The 22,254-nt window shown below is 46.3% G+C and overlaps 1 protein-coding gene across 9 annotated transcripts in view; it reads left to right on the forward strand.

Moving 5' to 3' along the window:
• Positions 1-2,350: 2,350 nt before the first annotated feature.
• The window catches only part of SGSM3 (small G protein signaling modulator 3), a 29,251-nt gene continuing 9,347 nt past the window's right edge, over positions 2,351-22,254 (forward strand). The window contains exons 1-14 of one of the 9 annotated variants that reach the window (XM_082279514.1): positions 2,374-2,422; positions 2,802-3,052; positions 3,209-3,258; positions 9,093-9,205; positions 11,899-11,976; positions 13,235-13,320; positions 14,495-14,561; positions 15,968-16,176; positions 16,321-16,428; positions 17,237-17,380; positions 17,765-17,960; positions 18,168-18,313; positions 19,221-19,448; positions 20,329-20,383. In XM_082279514.1, coding sequence (XP_082135640.1) covers positions 11,970-11,976; positions 13,235-13,320; positions 14,495-14,561; positions 15,968-16,176; positions 16,321-16,428; positions 17,237-17,380; positions 17,765-17,960; positions 18,168-18,313; positions 19,221-19,448; positions 20,329-20,383 — 1,246 coding nt within the window. In that variant the 5' untranslated portion in view covers positions 2,374-2,422; positions 2,802-3,052; positions 3,209-3,258; positions 9,093-9,205; positions 11,899-11,969. Of the gene's footprint in view, positions 2,439-2,801; positions 3,053-3,208; positions 3,259-3,306; positions 3,341-9,092; positions 9,206-9,416; positions 9,823-11,102; positions 11,370-11,898; positions 11,977-13,234; positions 13,321-14,494; positions 14,562-15,967; positions 16,177-16,320; positions 16,429-17,236; positions 17,381-17,764; positions 17,961-18,167; positions 18,314-19,220; positions 19,449-20,328; positions 20,384-22,254 lie in introns of those variants that run through there. The other 8 variants (XM_082279513.1, XM_082279515.1, XM_082279512.1 and 5 more) reach the window with 8 other exon arrangements.

Genomic DNA, 22,254 nt, shown 5'->3' on the forward strand with positions numbered 1-22,254 from the left:
CTATTTACTGTGTCATGTTATTTTGGTTCTCTACAGTACATTTAACCCCCAGAGCTTACAGCTGCCTCGATTCCAGATGGGCTTTTCGTTCTTTGTCTGCTGTTTGGTCAAGCCTCTGTCTATAGTGTGCTGAGTTACTGAGAAACACCCAATTGTGACAAGGTAACTTTATCACAGCACCCTTCATTGGCACCTTACAGATCACTGTCAGCTCTTAAAGAGCAATGCCAGGTGCTGCCTGACATTTGTGTAGGACTGACTTGTTGAAGAGCAGAGGTAAGGGGAGCTGAGTCCACTCCCATTTTCATCTTTCTTCCCATGCCCTGAAACTTTCTCCATACGTGTCTCAAAAGTTGATAAAAGTTTGTCCTGGCTTTCAGAGTACTGTGACTTGGGGAGCAAATAGGCCAAAATATTAAAAATAATGAGAGAGAAGCCATAGAACTTCTTGGCTCATCAAACAGGTGCTCCTTCAGTGCTGCTTTCATAGTTTAATACTATAGCTGTGGCTCTGTAGCTTCTGAAAATCGCATTTACAGGTGTGGGTAAGAAACAGGTGTTTTGACTGTGATTGTGGTCCTTGGCTGTAGGTGCTTGATACTGAGTGGCAGGTGGACTCTGGCATGTGAAAGTTGTTCTCTACTACAAGTTTTGTCTGATAAGGAAAGAAAAAAGATAACGAAAATTCATTGAATGCCAGAGAAATTCAAGAGCTTTGGGTTTATTTCTGACATTAATGATCTGTTTTGTAATGTCTGTGCTTTACTGGACATTCAGTACTGGATCAAACTCTTCTCCCTTTGACTTAAACTGGAATAATTCCTTTACCTCTTCTTCCAGTGTTACTACATCACAGAGCATTTCCTCTGCATCAGTGCAATAAAAAAAGCTCCCTCTTGCCTCTGTTATTTATTCAGACTCTCAGAGATGACACGATAAGGATTACTTGATTTTTGAAGTGTGGTTGCTGAAGAGAATTAAGCAAAGCAGAAGCTACCTGCTGTCCTTCAGGCCATCCTTGTTGAAAGAGGATTTAAAAATACTGTAGGTTTTAATAAGGCTTGTCTTTATTAAGTAGTCAGAGTAATGGGAAGCTTCAGGCTGTGGTCTCCTTCTATCAAGATTGCTCTGGCTTTACCTTGCCCCTAGAATATGGCATTCAAAATGTCTCAAACATTTGTGAGTTTGATGGTGTTTAAAACATTTTGCTTGCTTGGGCTATTAACATTTAATTACCCATCTGTTTGAAAGGATAACTCTAATTGAACCCTCATAATTTTCAGGCTATTACTCAAACGGATAGCCAAGAAAGAAAACAGACAGATGAGTAAGTCCTCCTTCTTTGGTCCTCTTTCCTCCTTAAAAAAAACCCAACCACCCCTGTGTGGAGAGGAGGAACAGCTAATGTATTTTTTCTCATCATAGGAAATAAATCTTTGTCAGGTAGAGGCTGCCAGCTGTGAGCTGTTGGACTTGTTTTCCTGGAAATTTTAAAAAGAGTAACTGGTAGAGAGGAAATGTCATCCTAGAAAACTGGCACGATGCGCAAATCCTTTAGGAGACTTCTACTTTCCCACAGAGTTGGCAATGGCACCAGCCAGAGATTAATTCTCCCCTCTGCTTCGTTGCTGGGAGGAAGTCACCAAGCAGTGCTTCAGATGTACAGCTCTTGATTCTCTCCCTGTACTCGGCACTGGTGAGGCCACACCTTGAGTACTGTGTCCAGTTCTGGGCCCCTCAGTTCAGAAAGGACATTGAGGTGCTGGAGCAAGTCCAGAGAGGGGCAGCGAAGCTGGTGAAGAGTCTGGAGCATGAGTCTGATGAGGAGCAGCTGAGGGAGCTGGTGTTGTTTAGCCTGGAGAGAAGGATGTTTAGGTAAGTTGTCACTCTCTACAACTACCTGGAAGTAGGTTGTAGCCAGATGGGGGTCAGCCTCTTCTCCCAGGTAACCAGCAACAGGACAAGGCGCAGCCTTAAGCTGCACCAGGGGAGGTTCAGGTTGGACCTTAAGGGAATTTCACAGAATGGGTGATTAGACAGGGTGGTGGAGTCGCCGTCCCTGGAGGTGTTTAGGGGAAGACTGGACGTGGCACCCAGTGCCATGGCCTGGCTGACAAGGCGGTGTTCGGTCAGAGGCCGGACACCACGATCTCAGAGGATTTTCCAACCTAATTGATTCTGTGATTTTGTGACAGCTTCGTGAGGCCAGATCACACTCTGGGCTACTCGGTGCATGTCCGTGCAGCCCGTGCCGGCGGTGACCAGCGCCATCGCGGCGCCTCTCCGCGCCTGCCCGGCCTACAGCCCCCGCCGCGCCGCGCGCCGCCGCCCGCATCCCGCGCATGCGCCTCGGCAGTGGCGTGTGGGGCCGCCGGGTTGGGGCCGGGCGCCCGCCCTGAGGGGACGGCGGTGGCGGCAGCAGGTGGGTGCCGGGCCAGGTGCGTGCCGGGGCTGGCGGGGACCCGCCCCTCGCCCTCCGGGGCTCTCAGCCCTGCGCCTCCCCCCGCGCCGAGGGGCTCCCCAGGAGCGGTTGCGCCGCCTGTGCGGCGACCCCCGCGCACACCTCACCCCGGCACCCCCCTGCCCTGCTCCCTCCTCGGACGGAGCGGGGGCCGAGGCCGCCGGGGCGGCCCCGCTGCTGGGGCTGTGTGCGGGGCGGGGGTGCGTGGCCGCGGCTCCGCTCGCCGGGCTGGGGCGGGGGAGCAGGGAAGGACCCCTGGCCCACGGAAGGCTCCGCGCACCGGCCGCGCTGACGCAGGGTTTGGCTCCGGAGAGTGACTCACGCTGTGCTTCTCCGTCAGGGCTGCCCGGGGCACGTTCTCCCTGCGCCCCGCTTCCCCCGGCTGGGCTCTCCCCGGGACGTGCCTCTCCTCTAACCCGCCTCTTCTGCCTGTGGCTGCGACTCCCGGGGGTCCTGCTCTGCCATACTCATCTGTTCTCCACGCCTGCGCCTTTTCGGAGGTGCCCCAGAGGAGAGACAGTCTGTCTCCTGTCTGGCTGGGGGGAAGGAACAGTCACGAAACAGAGATGGAAATATGGCAGTATGCTCTAGGTAATGGGCACAAATAGACGTGCTGCAGGCCCTGTGATTGTCAGCTGTAATAAATGTTAGAAGGAGAGCAGGAGACAGATGTAATTCTTCGTACCTAGTGATGTAAATCTAAGGGAGCGAAGAGCCACAGTCACGCGGATTTTAATCTCGTTGCAGGCAGTGGCTGTGGGCTCCGGGACGGCTCTTGATGTCTCTTCACAGAACTGGTAAGGGCGGGACAGAAAAAATTTCCGATGTGTCGGCTTTCCTTCCTTCCTAATTTTTTGAGGGATGCCTGATTTTAAGCAGGTACTTCCCTTCTAAAGAAGTCAGTTTAAGTGTTAGTGTGGGGGGGGTTTATGCGGTGTCATAGCTTCCTTCTCATGATGTTTCAGCCCTACTCTGCATGGCTTGCTGTGGTTTTTTTTTTTTGCGGGGGGAAGTGGAAATAAAGTAATAGCAGTATCTTGAGGAAATGGAGGATCCTTTAGCGCAAATAGATGGGAGAGCGAAGCAGTCTTACTGGAATTAAGATCAGTGGGGTTGTAGTAGTGCAAGACTAGGTCTTAAAATCACTCAAGAAGGAACTGTCAGGCTAGCAGGAGTGGGACACTGCTGTGCTTTTGCTGAGCTGTTGATCAGAATACAGTTGCTGGATAATCTGAATTCTAGAATAGTTTCTCAGCTGCTACAGAGTCTGGAGTGGTTGCCTGGAAAGAAACAGCCACTGACACAAAATTCAATTTCACTGTTTATTTCTGGATTCACACAATGTATGTGTGACTGTTCCTGTGCAGAAACAAAGGCTGGAGAATTCATAAAGTAAAAGGAAAGGAAGAAGGTGAGAAGAGGCATGACATGTAATTAAAGAGGTCAGGGTGGGGACTGGTTGTGTCATGTTAATACAGTGTTTATTCTGTATTTAACAGATTAAAATGACAAGTGCTGCCTTTCTTAATTCCTGTCTATGATAATATTTTGATAATGTGGTTTGATATTCTTAGGGGGATGTCATTCATAGTGACTCTTCTTCTGAAGAAGGATGAAGGGAATCCCTGAGGGGCATCAGAGGAGGGGCATATTTCTGGAGGAATTGCACTGGTCAGGGAATGATAGAGTTGAGTTGAGGTGAGGAAAGTGCTGCACACCTGCTCAGGACTGAAATAATTCTTCAATTTTAGAGGTCTCTGCTAATGTTGTTTAGGTTTTTCTTCTATGCTGTGTTTTTAACCTGTCACCTCCCACAAGATGGGATCTTTTGCTAATCTCAGTGTTCTAAAGGACTGTGACAATCTTAAAAAACAGAAAATAATAAAAATATTTAGCTTTTAAAAATTAATGTGTCTTACCAAGGTGACATGGTAACAGTAGAGATTATTGGTTAAGAGATCTGTGTGAGAGCTGCCAGTCTTAGTTCCATTCTTAGTGAATTGATTTTTGTGTTGCAAAATTGTTTCCCATGTTTGGTATTAGGGATGCTTTGACAAAGGAATTGATGATACCGTGTTTGAGGCAATAACTGTTTTGGAAATGGTTGTAATGATGCCTCTTCCCGACTGTTAATTGCAAACTTCTCACCTACACATCAGAAGTAATGAAAACTTAAATAAATCCTAAGGAGCATTGCAACTTTATCTGCAGTGGTAAAGTTCAGATGCTTTATATTTTGGTCTATGTGGTCCTACAGCTCTTCTAGCTAAATCAGCAATGACCCTTGCTGGTGATCTGTATCACACTGGTTATTCTAGATCCTACTCTAATTCAAATTGATAAGATACAGAGAATTTGCAACTGTCCAGTAGGAGGAGGTAAACAAACAGCTTCATTCTGTGTTGTGAGTGCAGTGTCCTAAGTGTCCCTCAAGAGATGGAGAGGTGTTGGTACTTCAGGTTTGTGTCCTCAGCCACACAAAGACTTGCCTAAACTTCTTTCTCTGCCACTCTTTAATCACAAGGTCAAGGGTTTTGATACATAAAGCTTACACAGGGTGAGTATGTGGGAGCGCTGGGGGAAATCTCACTTGTCAGCATGTTACTGTTGATACAGAGTAGGGAAGAGAAGGATGTTGTCTTGCCAACATTTTTGAGATAGTTGAAGAGAAGAGAGTATATTGGTATTAGTATGACTACAAGAACTGTTGTTACTGCCCAGTCACTGCTGGCTGGGAAGTATTTGATGATTCAGAGATGAGAGAAAAAGTCCATAACGTGATAGTCTTTTTTTTTTTCTGGAGAAGAAATCTTCCTGATCCCCAGAATCAGGAAATACCAGAGGTTTTGTCTTGTTTTGTTACAAGTGTTAACAATCATTGTATATTTTGCTTTTTTTCCTCTTAAGTTATCTGTGCATATAAATTTCTGCAGGAGCAAGATCTAAGTAGTCCAGCATGACATGCTAGATAAGAGCTTTGCAAACAGTCCTGAGAGGTGTGTTGAGTGTTACTAACCTCTTCAGAAAGTTGAGTACTGTAAAGACAGAGCCCTAAAGGAGAAAAGTTTTGAATACTGTGGGATATACTTGCCTGAAAAGCCATTTTCTGGAGCCAAACAAAGCGAGACCTGCTTAGAGTCCTGCAAAGTGAATCTGACTTTTTTTGCGAATCCCAGAGCAAATAGTAACAAAACAGAGCTACGGGAGAGTGACCTGAATCGAGCCTTTCCTGTGCCTCACCAAGGTAACAGCAAGCCCTGACAGCTGAACCTCTGCAAATCCTCTGAGGCTGTATCAAGGAAGAGCCGTTCTTCAGGCCCTTGTTCCATTGTCACTGGAAGAAGTAGCATCAGACAGCTTGAGAATCAAGCTTCCCCCTGTGTGAGCCTACAGGGCTGGTGATGGAGAGAGCCTCTGATGGCATTGCTTGTCACCACTCGGGACAGGAGTGTGAGACGAAACACTTCGTAATACCCGACTTTAAGGCACTACTGTCAGTAGTGTCTTTCAGCCTTTCTTTGATGGGTGCAGCCCTGCATCTCTAACAGAAGTATTTTCTTTCAAGTTTCTGTATTCAAATGAAACTGGGCAGTTGTGATTGCTTTCCACAGACATCTCATAAATAGTTTGCAGTCTTGCAATGGACCAGAAGGTAAAGAAGTCTTTGGAAAATTTTTTTGGAAAACGAATTTCTGTAGAGCTCTGCAGAGAAATGCCCTGGCGCTGCACTGTGGTTATTTGGGTGAAAGTGCCCATTTATTGTGCAGTACTTGACTCTCATGGAAGATATATTTGGGGTCTCCTTAGACACTAATCAGAAACCTTTGATTTATATTTGCATAGTGGTGTCTAACATGGAATTGCCTTTACCCTAAGTCTTGAAGACTAGGGTGACTGCAGGCTTGCCTTTTTTGGCACATACAGGTTTTCTTGTCTCTGTGTTAGAAGCAAGGAGAATTTTGCAGTGCAGAAAGGATGAACACCATGCTAGTTTGTATCCTGGCCTCTTTTTTCTAACCTCATTTGATGCAGATAGAAAACCCCCAAAACTGTTGTTCCAGTACTCAATTGTAATCCTCCTGTGTGAGTTGCAGGAAGCACTCGATATTCCTGTCATGGATCTTTTCACCACTCAAATAATGGGAGTACTGGGAAAGGGGAAACTCCTCCTTTTCCTCTGATCCCAAGGGTCTTGGCTAACAAGAGGTTCTCCACAGAGGTGCAGTTCATGCTTAGCTGGCGTGTTCTTTGCTTTGGAACCAGGTAAATAAAAGGCAGTTCTGCTCTGGGAATAAAATACCTGCTGATATGTAGGAGACATCTGCATTCTACATAAGTAGGTGTTATGTAGGGGGGTTTCTGAGACAAATTTGACACACTGAACTGTGATCAGGAAGTCCATCTGTGGTCTGTCTGTCCAATGCATAAGCGGTAGGAAGAAGGATTCCGCTTTTTCACATCCTTATTTTCAAAATGGAGATGCAATGGGAACAAAACTGAAAGTTACTGTTTTGTTCCTTTTGTGTAAACTGACAATGGTTCAGCAGCTTCAGCACCACTGGGGCTCTCCCTGTCATTGCAGTGGGCATTGCTGGACACTGAGCAGTGCAAGGAGCAGAACTGTTGCATGAAGTACCTTTTAGTTACATTTCTACACTGAATTACATTTCCGAAGAGACCAGGAATCTACAAGGTGCTTTATGGCAGGAGACACAGAGTTCCAGTTTACCTTTTGCTGTCTCTGTTGCTTTAGTAGTGCCCTGAGGCAGCTGGGAGGAAACACTTTGCTCTGCGACATTCCTGCTGTCAGTATATGACCCCAGTTGGTGACTGGGCAGCACTGGAGTCCTGGGTGGTGCCTCTGGAGTCAGTGGCATAACCTGTGAGCAGCTTGCCCTCCTGCCTGCCTGTCCACCTGGCTCTGCAAGCCTCCCCTTTGGTGCTCTCTGGGTCTTGCATCCCCCTTTTGAGACCTGTCCTAGGCTTTTGGTGTATCTCTGGTTCACTTCCAGTGCCACACGGAAGTGGGCTGAGGGTAGTTAAAGTTCCCAGCTCTTCATTCCCAGTCATGTTGTCAGGAGGAAGCATGAAGGCCACCTCAGCACCTCTGGCCTGCATTTGTATGTGTTGCTCAACACCCAAAGCAGTGTGAGGGTGGTTGTGGTTTGTAAGCCTTGGACAAAAAGTTTGGGATGAGCCAGGTTCACAAACACCATATTGACTCCTTAACCAGGAGCTGGGGTGTGTCAGTGTCTGTGTGGGATTCTGCATTTTTTCCAGTGCCAGGGTGCGAGGGCCAGGAACTCCCTGCATCTTGTCCGCCCCTTGCTCAGGTATGTGGCTGCGCTTTGCTCACTTGTGTATTTGTGAAGTTGGAGTTTTCTTCTGACTCTGTGTGCAAAGCAAATATTGACTTGTGGACTAATGGCATTTGCAGCTCCAGGATATATGCCTTTGCCTGACCTGAGGGAGACACTGATGGGGGAAGGGAAGGAAGGCCAAGGGCATCCTGCTAAGAGTTTCCCTTGGATGTTTCATTGAGCAAGTCAGGATTTTAATTTGGAAAATGTAAGTTTTCTGGTTGTGAGAGTATGAAATTGAACTGCCTAATTCATGCAGAGCTTTTGTCTGATTTCTGAGAGAGGGAGATGTTAAAGTGGATCCAATCTACTTGGGATTTCAAAAGCTGAGCTGGAAGAGGCTTCTAGAACTACACCTAAGCGCATAGCCTCCTGATGGCTACGGTGACTTTCAATCACTTTTCTCTCTTCCAAAGCTTTTTTTCTTAATAAAGGAAGAGAATAGAGAGCAGTGGATACCAGCTGACAGTCCAGAGGTGGCAGTGGGATTTACTGCATACACTGTTGCTTTCTGTTCATTAAACGTAAAGGAAAATGGAGTTTTTCTCATGCGAGCTTACTGTCAGAAGAGGTGTTGTAACCATCAGAACAGAGGTGCAGTTCTTGTAACAGTGGATGAAAATTATTTTGGAAAGAATTATTATGCTTGTTCTGCTCCTTCTGATGATACTCAGTGGAGGCTCCTGCACAGTTACTGGTTGTAAAGTTCTCAGTGTACAAAAACATTGCTTGATAAAAAAAATGTTTGTCTTCTGCACAGTCTGCTAGAGGTATGTTGCCTTTTTGGTGGATCCTTTTGTTGTTGTTGTTGTTGTTGCTAAAATCAGTGGGCGAAGAACACTCCTGGGAAGGAGCTTCTGTCCCAAAATAAAGATCCTACTGAAAGGCTCCAGACAGCGTCATTTTGTGCTTAGCACATCCAGGCCCTACCACCAGAGGCTTAGGTGGAGATCATGTGGCAAAAGAGGCCAAGCAAGTAAAATACAGGCAGCAGGAGATTGCCATCTGGTGTTTGCCAGGAGCCAGGTAATTCTCTCATACTACAGCTGTGGTGAAGAGCCAGTGTGTCCAGAGGAGGCACAGAATTGCCAAGTGGAAGTAAATTTGCAAGACTCTTTTGCAAACATCAATTTCCAAAGGACACCTGCACTGGAAAATAAACTAATTGGATATAATCCTGCATGGTGTGTGCTTGCAATTCCAACAAAGGTGTTGCAGGTAGAGTTCTTCAAATGGTTGTTCCTGGTGCTGACTGCATGCTTCCTTCACAGTCTTCTTTTTCAGGTACACACATTCATTATACCTGTCTTCTAGCAGGCTGGAACCAGTGGTGGTGTGATTTGTTTTGGACTCTGAATTCGAAAAGTAAATCTGTGAATAACAGGTATCATTTGCATTTTAGCAAAAAGTACATTTCTTTCAAAATGTGAAGACTACCTGTGGTGTGGCCAAAATTGCTTAATACAAGAAACTTAAATTGCCTTTAAACTTGGGAGATGCTCCTTAATGTGTGGGTGGAACTGGTTTTAATTTTGTAGTACTGAGGGTTTGGGAGTTGCCATTAATACTTGTTGGATCTGATGTGTTTTTTCCTTTGTATTTCTTACTGTTGCTTGTTTTCAGAAATGTGTACACTGCAAATAACAGCAATTTCACACATGTGGTTTCATAAGCTTTTTGTTACTTGCTATCTCCTGACTAGGAGAGCTTGAGAGTTGCTTTAGGTTTATATCCCTCAGTCAAAGGAAAGACCTTACTGTGTCATTCCCGTATACCAGATATCCTCCTCCTCCTCCTGGCTTGCTCTAGGTGGTGCCTGGCTGTGTCAGTTCCTGTGGTGCTGGAAGGGCTGGTATAGTGGTCTCAGCACCTTCTCTTGGAGATACCTGGCCCTGTGGGCAGTGCCCAGGGCAGTGTCTCCATGTGCCACAGCAGGAGCCTTCCCTTGGTGTGATTCATGCCTCTCACCCTGCCCTTCTGCACAACCACACCAGCAGCAAGGTAAGCCTCACGCTCTCTCTGGGCTCCGTCCCAGATGGGTGCTTGCAGGAAGGTTTCTATGGGAACCAGGGGCAGGAAAAACCTGCCCACCAAGTTCAGTGCTGTAAAGTCAGGGACAGGAGGGCAGGTGGGGGAGTGATCCCCAGCAAGGCGGAGGCCAGTGTGTGATGACGTGGACAAGGGAAGGTGTTCCATCTGCTACACCTGTCTTGGGACAAGGAGAGACTCACTCAGTGCTCTCATGTTTCCAAGCACTGTGGTTAATTCCCTTATTATGGGTTTTTTTCTCAGCCACATGCCTGACACCTTGGCCTGGCTCCTCCGCAGCAGGTTGGGTCAGCAGTGGTTGTGCATGCAGTGAAGGTTAATAATGGCTGAGGGGAATCCCTGCTCACAGGCTTGAGGCACTGAGGATGGATTCAGGGCACAGGCAATGAGAAGCATGGCAGACATACCACATGGTAACTGCATTCCTAATAAAAGTCATTGGGAACAGGGTTAACTGGGCTGAGAACAGGCAGGGGAGAAGAACCTTGCAGGCTCAGGAACAGAACAGCCATGGTTGCAAGGCAGTGAAAAAAGCATTGAAATACCTTCACAGTGATGCTGAAAGGAAAGTAAGTGTTGTCTGCCAATTTACCTGCTTGGGGTGCACACTGTGTGTGTTCCCAAGTAATACGAGCATGCAGATGCTCATTTGGTAATTGTTAAGTCTTCAACTACTAACCGAAGAGTTGGTGCTAAGGGAACAAATGGGACTGGAGTGATGGGAAGAACAGACAAACGTTTGCAGAACTGGTGGATATGCAACTGACCATCCTGTGGACAGCATTACTTCTCAGAAACAAAAGTCAGATTTTATTTGTTTGTTTGTTTGTTTTTCTTTTTGCCCTAAGAGTTGGTGTCAGAACGGAACAGAGTGTCTGTTCATCCATGCTGGCCTTTCTCCAGCAGAGAGCTGTTTAAATCTATGAGGAGGAAACCTTATCATTTGTGTTCCTGGACACAGCTGCTTTTTATGCTTTTGCAGTGCTGTACAGCTGCTTATCTTGGAGTGCTCTAGCAAGTCAGTTCCTGGCTGCAAGTGCTCACTGGAAAGCTCACTAAGATGCAAAGGCAATATAACCTTGTACTAACCAGCACTGTGAAACAACTTGGATAGGGCTTGTGGGATGAATCCCTGGGGTTCCTCCTTTTAGCACCTTACAGTTACAAGTAGCTTTACTGAAAAGGGAAGCTGGAAAAACCATCCTAGATGTGCAAATGTTAGTTTCTCCCAGGTTCTTTCCCAAGGAAGTGTGAGTGACTGATATATCCCAGCACTGTCTTTATCTGCTTGGTAGAGGTGGCTCTTGCTGTCTCCCACACACAAATTGTAAGGTTGATCTTAAAAGTCCAGAATCTCTCTCTTTGATTACTGAAACATTCCATTGTTTTCCTGGAAATCCCCATAGAAATCTGCTGTTACCGAGTGTCGGGAAAGCAAGGAGGGGAGCTCTGTGGCCTGATTTAGTTCAGAGGAGCCTGGTTCCAGACTCATTGCAGAGGTACTTGATAGCATCTTGTCCACATCCACATCCTTCAGGGAGTTGTCCACAGTCCTACACACTTTACTCCTGGTGCTGCTCTGAAAATCTCTTTTGGACTTATTGCATCTAATGATACCCTCTTAAACCTTTTTCACCATTCCTGTCCCTTCTTCATGGTTAATGTCTTCAGAGAATGATGATGTATGGTGTGTTTTTTCAGTTTACATAATTAAATACAGGACTCACAATGTGCAGTGGAAAAGGTGGTAAAAGTTGACTTGTTTTTGACATTCTTTCAATCAGCAATGCTGTTATTTTCACAAGAAATTTGGCAAATGACAGTGTGCTCTTTCTAGCTGGTCAGTAGGTATGAAACCAAAAGGAAATTCCAGTCTCTGGAATTTATTTGTTGTGGGGGTAGAACTTAAATATTTAAGAATTTAATTTTCATGTGAGGAAGTTGTGTGTGAGGGGTCTGTCAGTCCCCCACCACATTCTTAGATGCTAATTGAATTCTCTCATCACCCTTTTTTTCTTTTTGTAACAGGAATGTAACACCTCTGTGGACAGCATTTTGGGACCTGCTGACACCTGTGCCACTCAGCCTTGCCTAGTGCAATGTCAGGTGAGCACACAGAAATGGCCGCAGTATCTTCTCGTTTGGTTGCTTGCTCTGTCTGCAGCTGAAACTTCATTACAAAGGTTTCTGGGTCCAAGAGCCATTCTTTACATGAACATACTTTCTGGTCAGATTGAGAGAGAGGAAACATTGTGACCCAGCAGCCTTTTCACTCAGGGTGAACTCAGTTCCTTCTTTTACCACGCAGAAGCTTTTTCAGCCATTGAACAGAGAGGAAGAAGGAGGTTGCAATGTGGTCTGCCTTCCCCATTTTTCATTAAGATTTGCTTGGTTCTGTTCTCCTCCCAAGATTTCCCCCAAAGTGAGTGGCTCACAATGACTATGAGAGATTTTTGCTGTACAGTGGTAGCTCTAGGGCAGGCAGAATGCTGAAGAATAACTGGAGTTCAGTTGTGGACTGCTGAGATACAAGCTTTACTAAAACTAGGTCTTCTCCTTCATGTAGAAGCCAGCTTTCCCACCTTGTACTTTTTTCTAAGCCTTCCTTCCTGGTCCAGCTGGTTATTTCAGGGCACATAACCGTGGGGAAGACAATGCTTCAAAGCCAAGTAAACCTTTGTCTTGCTGATAGAACAGTTGAAGACTTGAGACATGTTTGTCTGCTTCAACTGCAATACTTGATGTCTGCTTGTATTCCAAGGGAAGCTGTTCACTGGGACTCTGCCTGAGACTGGAAGGGTGCTTGTCTTGAACACAAAAGACCAAGATCATAGGCATACTTTCATTGCTGCAGCTCTCTATACATGGTCTGACAATATCCCAGCCGGCAGGGAAGAAAGGGAGCAGTTGAGCATCTTTCTGAGGACTCTGATTTTCCATTCTGGTACCTGGGTGACAGAGTTTCAGGGAACCTTTGGAGTGCTGCTGATGCTAGTCCATAGGCGGCATTTACTTCTGCAAAATAATAGTTATTTGGTGATGATTCCCCTGTCTTGTTGCTGATCACAGAGCTTTTCCAAGCAGGTGAGTGATCATATGATGCCATGGAACTATTTCTCTTCCCTATGAATCACTTTCTTAGAGGGAACTCCATTTGGCTTTTTTGCCTCTTTTGCTCAATAGTAAGGAACAAAACCATCTGAAATTACTGGCTTCCTTGGTGAAGTGGGAGCTGTCTCAGTGTCTAGAATAGCAGTAGCAACAAACTGATGAGTTAGTCCTTGCCATGCTGGAACAGTCTGTATTGACACCAAGGGTGTTCTTCCAGGTTTTCACTGCTACGTGTTGATCTCTTTCTGTTTAGGCCATCACACTCCCTCTGCTGGGGGTCCCTTCTCAGCACTCACACCCAGCATTTGGCCTCAGGAGATCCTGGCAAAATACACACAGGTACAGTGTGGGGCAGGGTGGGGATGTTCTCTGGCTCTGCAAAAGTAGAGGGATCCTGGTGTTTTCTGGTGGTCTCTGAAAGCCACAGGGAAAAGGAGGGAGAGGTGCACTTTTCCTCCAGTGCTTTGGTTGTGGACTTCACATGTTTTGTGGTTGCATCCTGGCTCTTGCAAGAGGATCTTGCAGAGTACAAAGAAACTTGTGTAAATTATTTCCCTGCTGTTTTGCAACTATTGCTCCACTGTAAAAATGTTGACACCCTCAGGGAGCCTCTGTCATCATCAAGCTACTCTGGATGGCTTGTGCATGGCAGGAAGTGCTAGCCTCAAGCTTGTTGCCAGGTGGGTAGAGCAGGAAGGAAGGAAGCAGCTGTGGAATTTTGTAACTTAGCCACAGTATTTGCTGAAAGCAGAGTAGAGCTTTTTGTGGAGCTATGTGGGCAGTGCTTCTTGCTTCTTGGGTGCTGCCTGGGTGCAGTGCTTGCGAGAGTCCCCACAGGAGGCACAGGTGGGCTTGTGGGAAAGGGGAAAGAGCAGTAGGTTTTTACTCCTGGAAAAAGCCTGGTTGTAACCTCCAGTGTGTATCCCCCAATACGCCCCAATGCCAACCATGAGCACAGATGAGGAAGGTTGAGATTTGGGTCCTGGACCTTAAGTTTCTTTGGCCTCTAATTTGGACTTGCCTAACAGGTGCAAATCCCAGTTTTGCCCACTGCCTTTCAAAGGAAATTTGAGAGCAACAGGCAGGAGATGGAGTGGTGCAGGAAGCTGAATTTGCAGTGTGTGTGCAGAGGTAACAGGAAGGACTGCTGTGTATTAGTGATGCAGACCATAAAGACCACTTCAGCTGCTGTGTGTATATTCCTCAGTCCGTGAGGAGGGCTTCCTATTGCTCCAGGAGGGCAATTCTGATCTTCATAAGATGGTGAGCTTAAGTCCTGCTGGGAAAATCTGTAGGTTTTTTCCATGGAGAAGTCAAAATGGGAATGGCATGCAACATCTCCTCAGCTGGAAATTATAGTGCAAGGCTTTAAAAATTAAAGGGCCAAGGGCTTTAGTTGCTCAGAGGACACAGTGTGGATAGTGGTGGGATGGGGCAATATCCACGTGTCTATGTTCAGTTATTCAGTGATAAACTGCAGAAAATGTCTGTTTTCCTTCCTCACATCTCCCAGAAAGAAGAATCTGTCGAGCAGCCAGAGTTCCGCTACGATGAATTTGGTTTCCGAGTTGACAAGGAAGGTAAAACTGGTCCTGTCCCTCCAACCTGCATTGTGTCCAGCCCTTCCCATGCTTTCAAATGTGGTGGGATTTTGCAACTGTCCTGTACTGGATCTTGTCTACCGACCTGTTTCTGTATCCTGCCATTTGTAATCAAGTGCATTAGACGTGCTGGCCTTATGGAAGTCCAGAGCATAGACTGTGCAGCAGTCATTTCCATCCCCTTACATTTGTGCCACGGGTAAGAGGGAGAAAAGTTGAGAAGTTACCATTTCCATTAGCAGCTGCATGCTGGGAAAGGGCAGCCTTCCCAGTTCACAGTGGGATCTCCATTGTGTTCAGTAGCACTGCAAGGGCTCATAGCAGGCACAGTGAAATGTGTTGTCTGTTGAAAAACTCATGACCAAGGTGAGTGGTGATATGTTCTGCCCACCTTAGCATCTCGGCAAAGTGCGGGGTAAATTGTAGGGGAAAAACCTACATCCTGGTTTTTCTGCAAGCTATGGAGGCAGGCAACCACATAGAAGGAGGCATGGAGTGCTATTGCAGCTGAGCATTGAACTACAACAGCTGGCTGCCTTAGCAAAGAGGAAGAGAAAGGAGTGGGAGATGTAGGAATTGTTTCATGTGCTCTGGGGGTCATTCCCAGGGCTCAGGCTATGTAATGTAAGGGGAGAAGTTGTTTGCATGTGTGTCCTGAGGCACCTTGAGTCATAGAGGATCCTCTTTGAAGCAGTGACCTGAAGATGAGGACAGAACACAGTGGTTTCTTTCAGCCAGAGCATTTGGTAGACCTGTGCATTATAAAATCAGCAGAAATATTTGAAGCACGTTATTGGGATGTATTATATGATGAAGGACAGAGTGCCTTATGTCAAACCTGTGCTTGTGTGAAAGTATCTATTTTGGGAAGCCAGCCTCAGGTTAAGGTGCTCTCTCATTGGGAATTTGGAAGTGTCCTTATTAAAGCTTTTTTGGTGATTAAATATCCCCAGAGTTAACATTTTGCACCTCATTACTTCCATGAACATATAGCTTCTGCTTTCCAGCTCTCAGGCTTGCTATGCTTTTGTCAGCCTGATTTACAGATCCTTACAAAACCCAGCAGGATAACTGCTTCCAGGATCTTGTTTAATTCCAGCCACACTGTGCTCTAAATCATGAGTAAGTAGAGACTAGAAGCCTGCCGACAGCTGCTTAGTTCTCAAGGTCCCAAGCCTTTTGCTTATGACCATAAAAATTGCTGCATGGAGTAGGCAGTTAGAAACCAACCTTTGCCTTTCCATGCTCTGACTGGAAGAAATTAATGTTTTGAATGTGCTTTTTTCAGATGGCCATCCTGTTCCCCACCCCGCCTTGTGTTCATTTCCTCTCCTGTTCCCTCTCTCACTTGTCTCCATTCCTTTCCCTTCCCTTTGCTGAAGCAGATGGTGCTGAGCCAAACTCCAGCAAGCTTTTGGGCGTCCCTCTGACGGAGGAGCCGCAGCAGAGGCTCAAGTGGCAGGCTCATCTGGAATTCACACACAACCATGATGTGGGTGACCTCACCTGGGACAAAATTGAAGTCACCCTGCCACATTCAGACAAGCTGCGCTCCCTGGTGCTGGCTGGCATCCCACACAGCATGAGGCCACAGGTGAGAGTGCTGCCTGTTCTGGGCAGGCACTCCTGCCCAGAGTACGAGATCATGGAGTGGGATCTCTTGGTTGAGGGGGTGCCAGATTATGGCCTTCTGTGGCTGGCTGAGTGACTTGTATCTCTGTTCACCTTGTCCCCCCAGCTGTGGATGCGCCTTTCGGGGGCTTTGCAGAAGAAGAGGAACTCAGAGATGTCATATCGGGATATCGTGAAAAACAGCTCTAACGATGAAACCATTGCTGCCAAACAGGTAGGAGATACTTCCTAGTGCTGAGTGGGAAGAAGGGCAAGATTTGCTGTGTGAGGGGGAAGGGGTGTCTGCCTGACACCTGCAGCAGGGGCAGTTGAGAGGATGTGTGGTTAAATCCTACTAAAGCTTAATCCTGTAGGGCATATTTCTCCTTGTTTTTGTTGGAATAGCAATTGTTTAGCTCTGCTCTTTCCTAGGACAGCGGGGAAAGGGTTTGATCCATGCTACTTGTAGACTAGAAAACAATGCTGCAGTTGCATCTCAGCAAACATCCTGGTACTCCCTGAGGGAAGGGAAGGGTGAAAGGCTGGCAGGTGCACCCCTGTTGAGGTTGTGGCAGCTGCTTTCCGGGCTTGTCTTTGTTCCCCCGAACACAAAGTTTCCAAACACCAACAAGACTGTTAAAGGGTGTTTTCCCTCTTCCTTTGACCTCACAGATTTGGCCAGGTTGTTGGTTTTTCTCTGGAATACGTTTGTTGGGAAGGCTTGAAATCCAAGCAGATGAAATTCCCAACTAGTGTGTGTTTACTATTGTCAGTGGTGAAACTAGGGTCTGAGTTAGGTAAGTATTTCTAGGGATTCGGCAAGTCACTGTCTGCGCTGGCATTTTCCCATGTGTCAGTGAAGGCTGTTTAACTGACCTCAGGTGCTTGGACAGGGCCACCTTTTTTGGTGCCTGAGGACTTACAGGTGGGTGTAGGAAGGCAGAGTTCCCTGAGGCAGGGGTCCAGGGGGAAGTGCAGAAAGCTGAAGGCAGTTTTTCAGATGCTGCAAGCTGACTCTGTCCATGTTTATGGCTGCCTGACAGATTGAAAAGGACTTGCTACGCACAATGCCCAGCAATGCCTGCTTCTCCAACATGAACAGCATCGGGGTGCCACGGCTGCGCAGGATACTACGGGGACTTGCCTGGCTCTACCCAGACATTGGATATTGCCAGGGCACTGGCATGGTAACCTGCTTTCAGAGTGTCTTTGTGACAGGGATCAGTTTGTCTCTGGTTGCTACACCAGAGAATGATTTGAGGTAGTGCTGGCAGATACTGTGGTCTCCAGATGAGCTGAAGGGAAACCCCTTCCACCTGGAATACTTTTCCTAAGGAGGGGAGAGCAGAGTAGCATCACACATCCAAAGATACGGAAGACTTTAGTTCGTCTGTTGGGGAGGGGGCAGTAGTTATACTGAGGAGAAGTCCCTTCAATGGAGATTGCAGGAGAGCTCCTGCAAAAGGAAGATTTTTGTCACTTAGATACTGGTCTATCTCTCCATGTGAGAAAGTGGGGAAAGAGTTCTATTCCTCTTAGGACATGCAGTTTTTCTTCCTTCAAAATCCTAGGTGGCTGCCTCTCTGCTGCTCTTCTTGGAGGAGGAAGATGCCTTCTGGATGATGTGTGCTATCATCGAGGAATTGGTTCCTGCCTCCTACTTCAGCACCACCCTCATGGGTGTGCAGACAGACCAGCGTGTCCTGCGGCAGCTCATCGTGCAGTACTTGCCCCGCCTGGACAAGCTGCTTCAGGAGCATGACATTGGTAAAAGTGTGCCCTAGAAAGCATAGCTTTTCTTGCCAGGGTGAAATGCAGACAAAGAGTTCTTTTTTCACAAAGGGGAGCATCAGGGAGAGGAGCAAACCTCCTGCCCCTGGAGGCAATGCATGGAGGAGAGCCCTTAGAAGAGTCCACCTTCACTGATTGACTGACTTCTTCTCTTGTGATTATTTTCCATGTCTCTCTTCACAGAGCTCTCGTTGATTACCTTGCACTGGTTCCTCACCTCTTTCGCTAGTGTTGTCCACATCAAGCTGCTGCTGCGTATTTGGGACCTCTTCTTCTACGAAGGCTCTCTGGTGCTGTTCCAAGTCACTTTGGGCATGCTAAGTATGAAGGTAATTCCCAGCTCCTCTCCCTCCTTTATAGTACTTAAGTGTTTAACTGAGATTTTGGGGCAAGAAGGTTTTGTATCCACTTGCTGTATGTGGTTTGGAAGTGTGTTAGGGAAGACAACTTCCTGCTGCCTTCAGAATGGGAGGCTGTGAAAAACTTCTAAGGCACCTCACAGAAATTAGAGATTGCTGTTTCCTGTGCATATCTCATTTGTTGGCACATAATTAAACCTCATCAGCTGCCATCCTCTAATCAGTCCAGATCCCAACCTGAGAGTCCATCTTACCTGAACCAAGACACCTCTTGATTTTGCACAGTCTGGGAAGAGAGAGAAGCTGAAGTTGTGATCATCTGGGAAGTTTTGGATAGCACTGCTGAATGCTCTAAGAGATGAGCCTTGTCCTGACTGCATTTGATTTGGCTACCCTGATTTTTTCCTTTTTTGTGTGAAAAACAGTTTTGTATTCAGTTTGCTGTGTGAAGGACAAGGGTGATCTTGCTGGGAGTAAGGGGAAGTTGGAGCACAATTTGTCATGGTCGGTGCTCCAGAGTGCAGCTTCCATTCTCTTATCCCTAGCAAGATCCCTGCTATGACCAGTCCTAGTGGTTGGTGCAGAATAGGTTTGAGTTTGGTTTTCTGTGCTGATTTGATTTCCTTTCAGTGGTGAGTGCCATGATTCAAAAAAATCCCAGCTAGAATTCTGGGAGGAGAGGGCAGTAGAGTAGTAAAAGATGCTGTCCCCCTCTCAAAAGTAGCTTGAACTTTTCCTGCTGAAGGGTTTTTTAATGTAATTTTCTGGTTGTACCTGCCCAGGCTGTACGCTGAATGTAAAACTGCATCTAGCAGCCTCAGGAGCACAGCTGCCATGTTCACCACTCCATGAGGCAAAAATAACTGTGTTGTTGCAGGAGGATGAGCTGATCCAGTCCGAGAACTCTGCCTCGATCTTCAACACGCTGTCAGACATCCCGAGCCAGATTGAGGACGCAGATGTGTTGCTGCGGGAGGCCATGCGCGTGGCCAGCTCGCTGACGGATGTAGCGGTGGAGACCCAGCGCCGCAAACACCTGGCCTACCTCATCGCTGAGCAGGGGCAGCTGCTCAACTCCAGCACCACTGTCAACAATCTCTCCAAAGTGAGTGCACAGAGTCCCACCTGCCTCTGCTGCTCCCTTTTTACCATTCCCTTATGTATTCCCACGCAATTACGGTTTGTGAGCAAGAGGTCTTCCTGTTTGGGAGGATTTTTGGGTCCAGGATAATCGTTATCCAGTGGAGAAAATGTATTTGGAAGTTCTATACCAATTAAATGGTGCCAGATCTGTCCTTGTTGATAAATCCCCAGATGAAAGGGATATTGGCAATGATTGTAATTATTATTCATGAGAGTTATGATGATACGTGATGCATTTCATTAATGGAAACGTAAAGAAACAACATATGCTTTTGGCAGAATTTGCTTGAAGCACACAGAGAGTAGGAACTGGGTTTAATCCATTAGTAAGAAACTGGTATGCTAAAATAACCTTGAGAGGTTGAGTCAGAAAACAGCAGCAGCTGCTTTTGAGAAGCTGAATTAAAAATGTGCCTGTGTTTAATCTTGGACTGAGATCCACAGTTGCAGACAAGACACTCAGGCAGTTCTAAAATTTAATAGCTATCCACTTAGAAATTTATGTACAATTACATGTGGAACTGCTTTTGACAAAAAATAGAAGCAGAATTAAAATTTTTTACATGGATCATGGTTGATTCTTGGACTTCAATTATGCCTTTGTAATAATTAAGGTATAAATAACCTGTTGCACTTGGAGCAGATGAAGCAGTAGAGCTGATTCAATGTGTTAGGACTAGAAGAACTCTTGTCTAAAACTGCCTCTTCACTGGCCTGCCCCTTCTAGAGGTAGCTGTCAGGACCCCCTGCCCAGAGCTGACTGGTGTGGAGGGTTGCTTTATTTTATTTCTGAAATCTGTCCTAATGTGTGCACTTTGTTCTCTCTCTTCCCTCTCCGTCAGATTGTGCGGCGCAGGACTCAGCGCAGGAAATCGGGCATCACCTCTCTGCTTTTCGGTAAGGACAATCCCACGCCTTTCATGTGTTGATGTAGTTGATGGCTACAGCAGCTTAGGACGGAGGGGGGAGCAGGCAAAGCAGGGAAACATTGGGACAGAGGGATTGGAGAGGAGGGAGTCAGAACTGAAGAATGAGAGGGAAGAAGTGCAGTTTATTACTTGCTTTCTTTGATTTGAGCCCAGAAAGCAAATGCAGCTCAGCCCAGCTGTAATGTCCTTTTTGCACTGACCAAAAGGTCAAACACATTTTCTGGCAGACCTTCTGCAGCCCACAGTCTGGATGTGGTACTCCCTGATCTTACTCTGCTCAATTCAGGAGCATCTCTGAAGATCTGAGACAGGACAGGATGTCTAGTGTGTCACCCATCAAAATTATAAATGAAAGCATCATTTTATTTTCTCTTACTTATTCTGAGAGTTCAGTGTTGTGAATGCTTTTGACTCTTAATTTTCTTCACTTACAAGCCAAGCCAGTGTATGTCCAGAAAGGGCATAGTCAGAATAGCTTTTGCATGGGTTTAAGAGTAACTTATTTCTTGACTCCATGAGAGCCCTCTCTCCTGTAAGCCTCACTGTCATCACCTTACTTGAAATTGGCTAGGTTTCTTGAAATTGCCACATGTCACCACAGGAATTGTTTTTCCAGAAGAAGACAACATACTGAATTTACAGGGCTCAAACAGTGTTCCTGTTGCGGTTGAAAGGCCTGAATAAATCTAAAAATGGGCTTTACTGTTCTTTCCACAGAGCAGCTTTTCTTATGTTCTCCAGGAAGCTGATATACTGGCACAGGCTTCCTACAAGTGCACAGAGCATTACATAGAAAAATTGTGGTAGAATACCCATAATGCTGTAAAGTCAAGCATGCAGAAGTGAAGAAACACAGGAAAGTTGCTTGTGCAACCTAAACTCAGAGCTTTTGTATGTAATGTTATCATACAGTCAGTACAGACTGAACTGGCAGGAACTTGGCTGCCACATGCACCTTTCTTGTGTCACAATCTCCTTGACTGTGTTTGAGTATTTTTATGGAGGTGATAGTTATACACATGCACAAAGATAAACTTTAAGTTCAAGCTTCAAAATATATCAGTGGCAGAATCAAGATAATTGATAGGGTTTTCTCATTTTAGTGGTGCTTCTGTACAATGACCATCATGGTTTTTACCTACATTATTCTTTATATTTAAAATGTTGGTTAAAACTGAGAAGTTGTCATCCTGCAGCAGTTGACCACAATGGAAAAATTCAGCCCAAGTGAGAGGAAGGAAAGCTTGGGTGTGATAAATTCACCCTCTACTGTGAACTGACAATCCATCCATCCTAAATGTAAAGTCTGCTGCCTGTGATAGTTACTGCTTAGAACTGGTACTTAGCCCTCATCTGGGAGGGAATGAGAATTTACCCAGAACTTAATTCTTCTTCGATTGAATTCAGACGTGGTAGTAACTTGGACAGGAGTCGTAGAATCACAGGAGCACTGTTTAGAAGAGACCTCTCACTGTCTGTATTCCAACAGCTCCTGCTCGAAGCCAGACTCTTGCTCATGCTAGATCAGGTTGGTCAGGGCTTTCTCCAGCTGAGATTCAAGGAGTTGAACGAGATTTCCAGTGCAGGAATAGAAGGAAATAACGAAAGGTAATTTGGTGGAGAGCAGAGTGTGCCAGATGTGTTTTCCTGTTGTGTGGGCATTGCACCAAGGGAATGCAGTAGAGCTCATCCTGTGCAGAGCTGTGCAGCTCGTCAGCCTTTGAAGGCTCAAAGTAGAGCCTCCTCACGTGTGGCTGATCATGCACTGGTTTCCTGTTTGGAAATGTACATGTTGAAGTTTGAAAGTGTACGTGTTGAGTGCAGTGAGGTGAGGCTGGG

The sequence above is a fragment of the Coloeus monedula genome (assembly GCF_965178545.1).
Source record: "Coloeus monedula genome assembly, chromosome: 4".
Classification (NCBI taxonomy): Eukaryota; Metazoa; Chordata; class Aves; order Passeriformes; family Corvidae; genus Coloeus; species Coloeus monedula.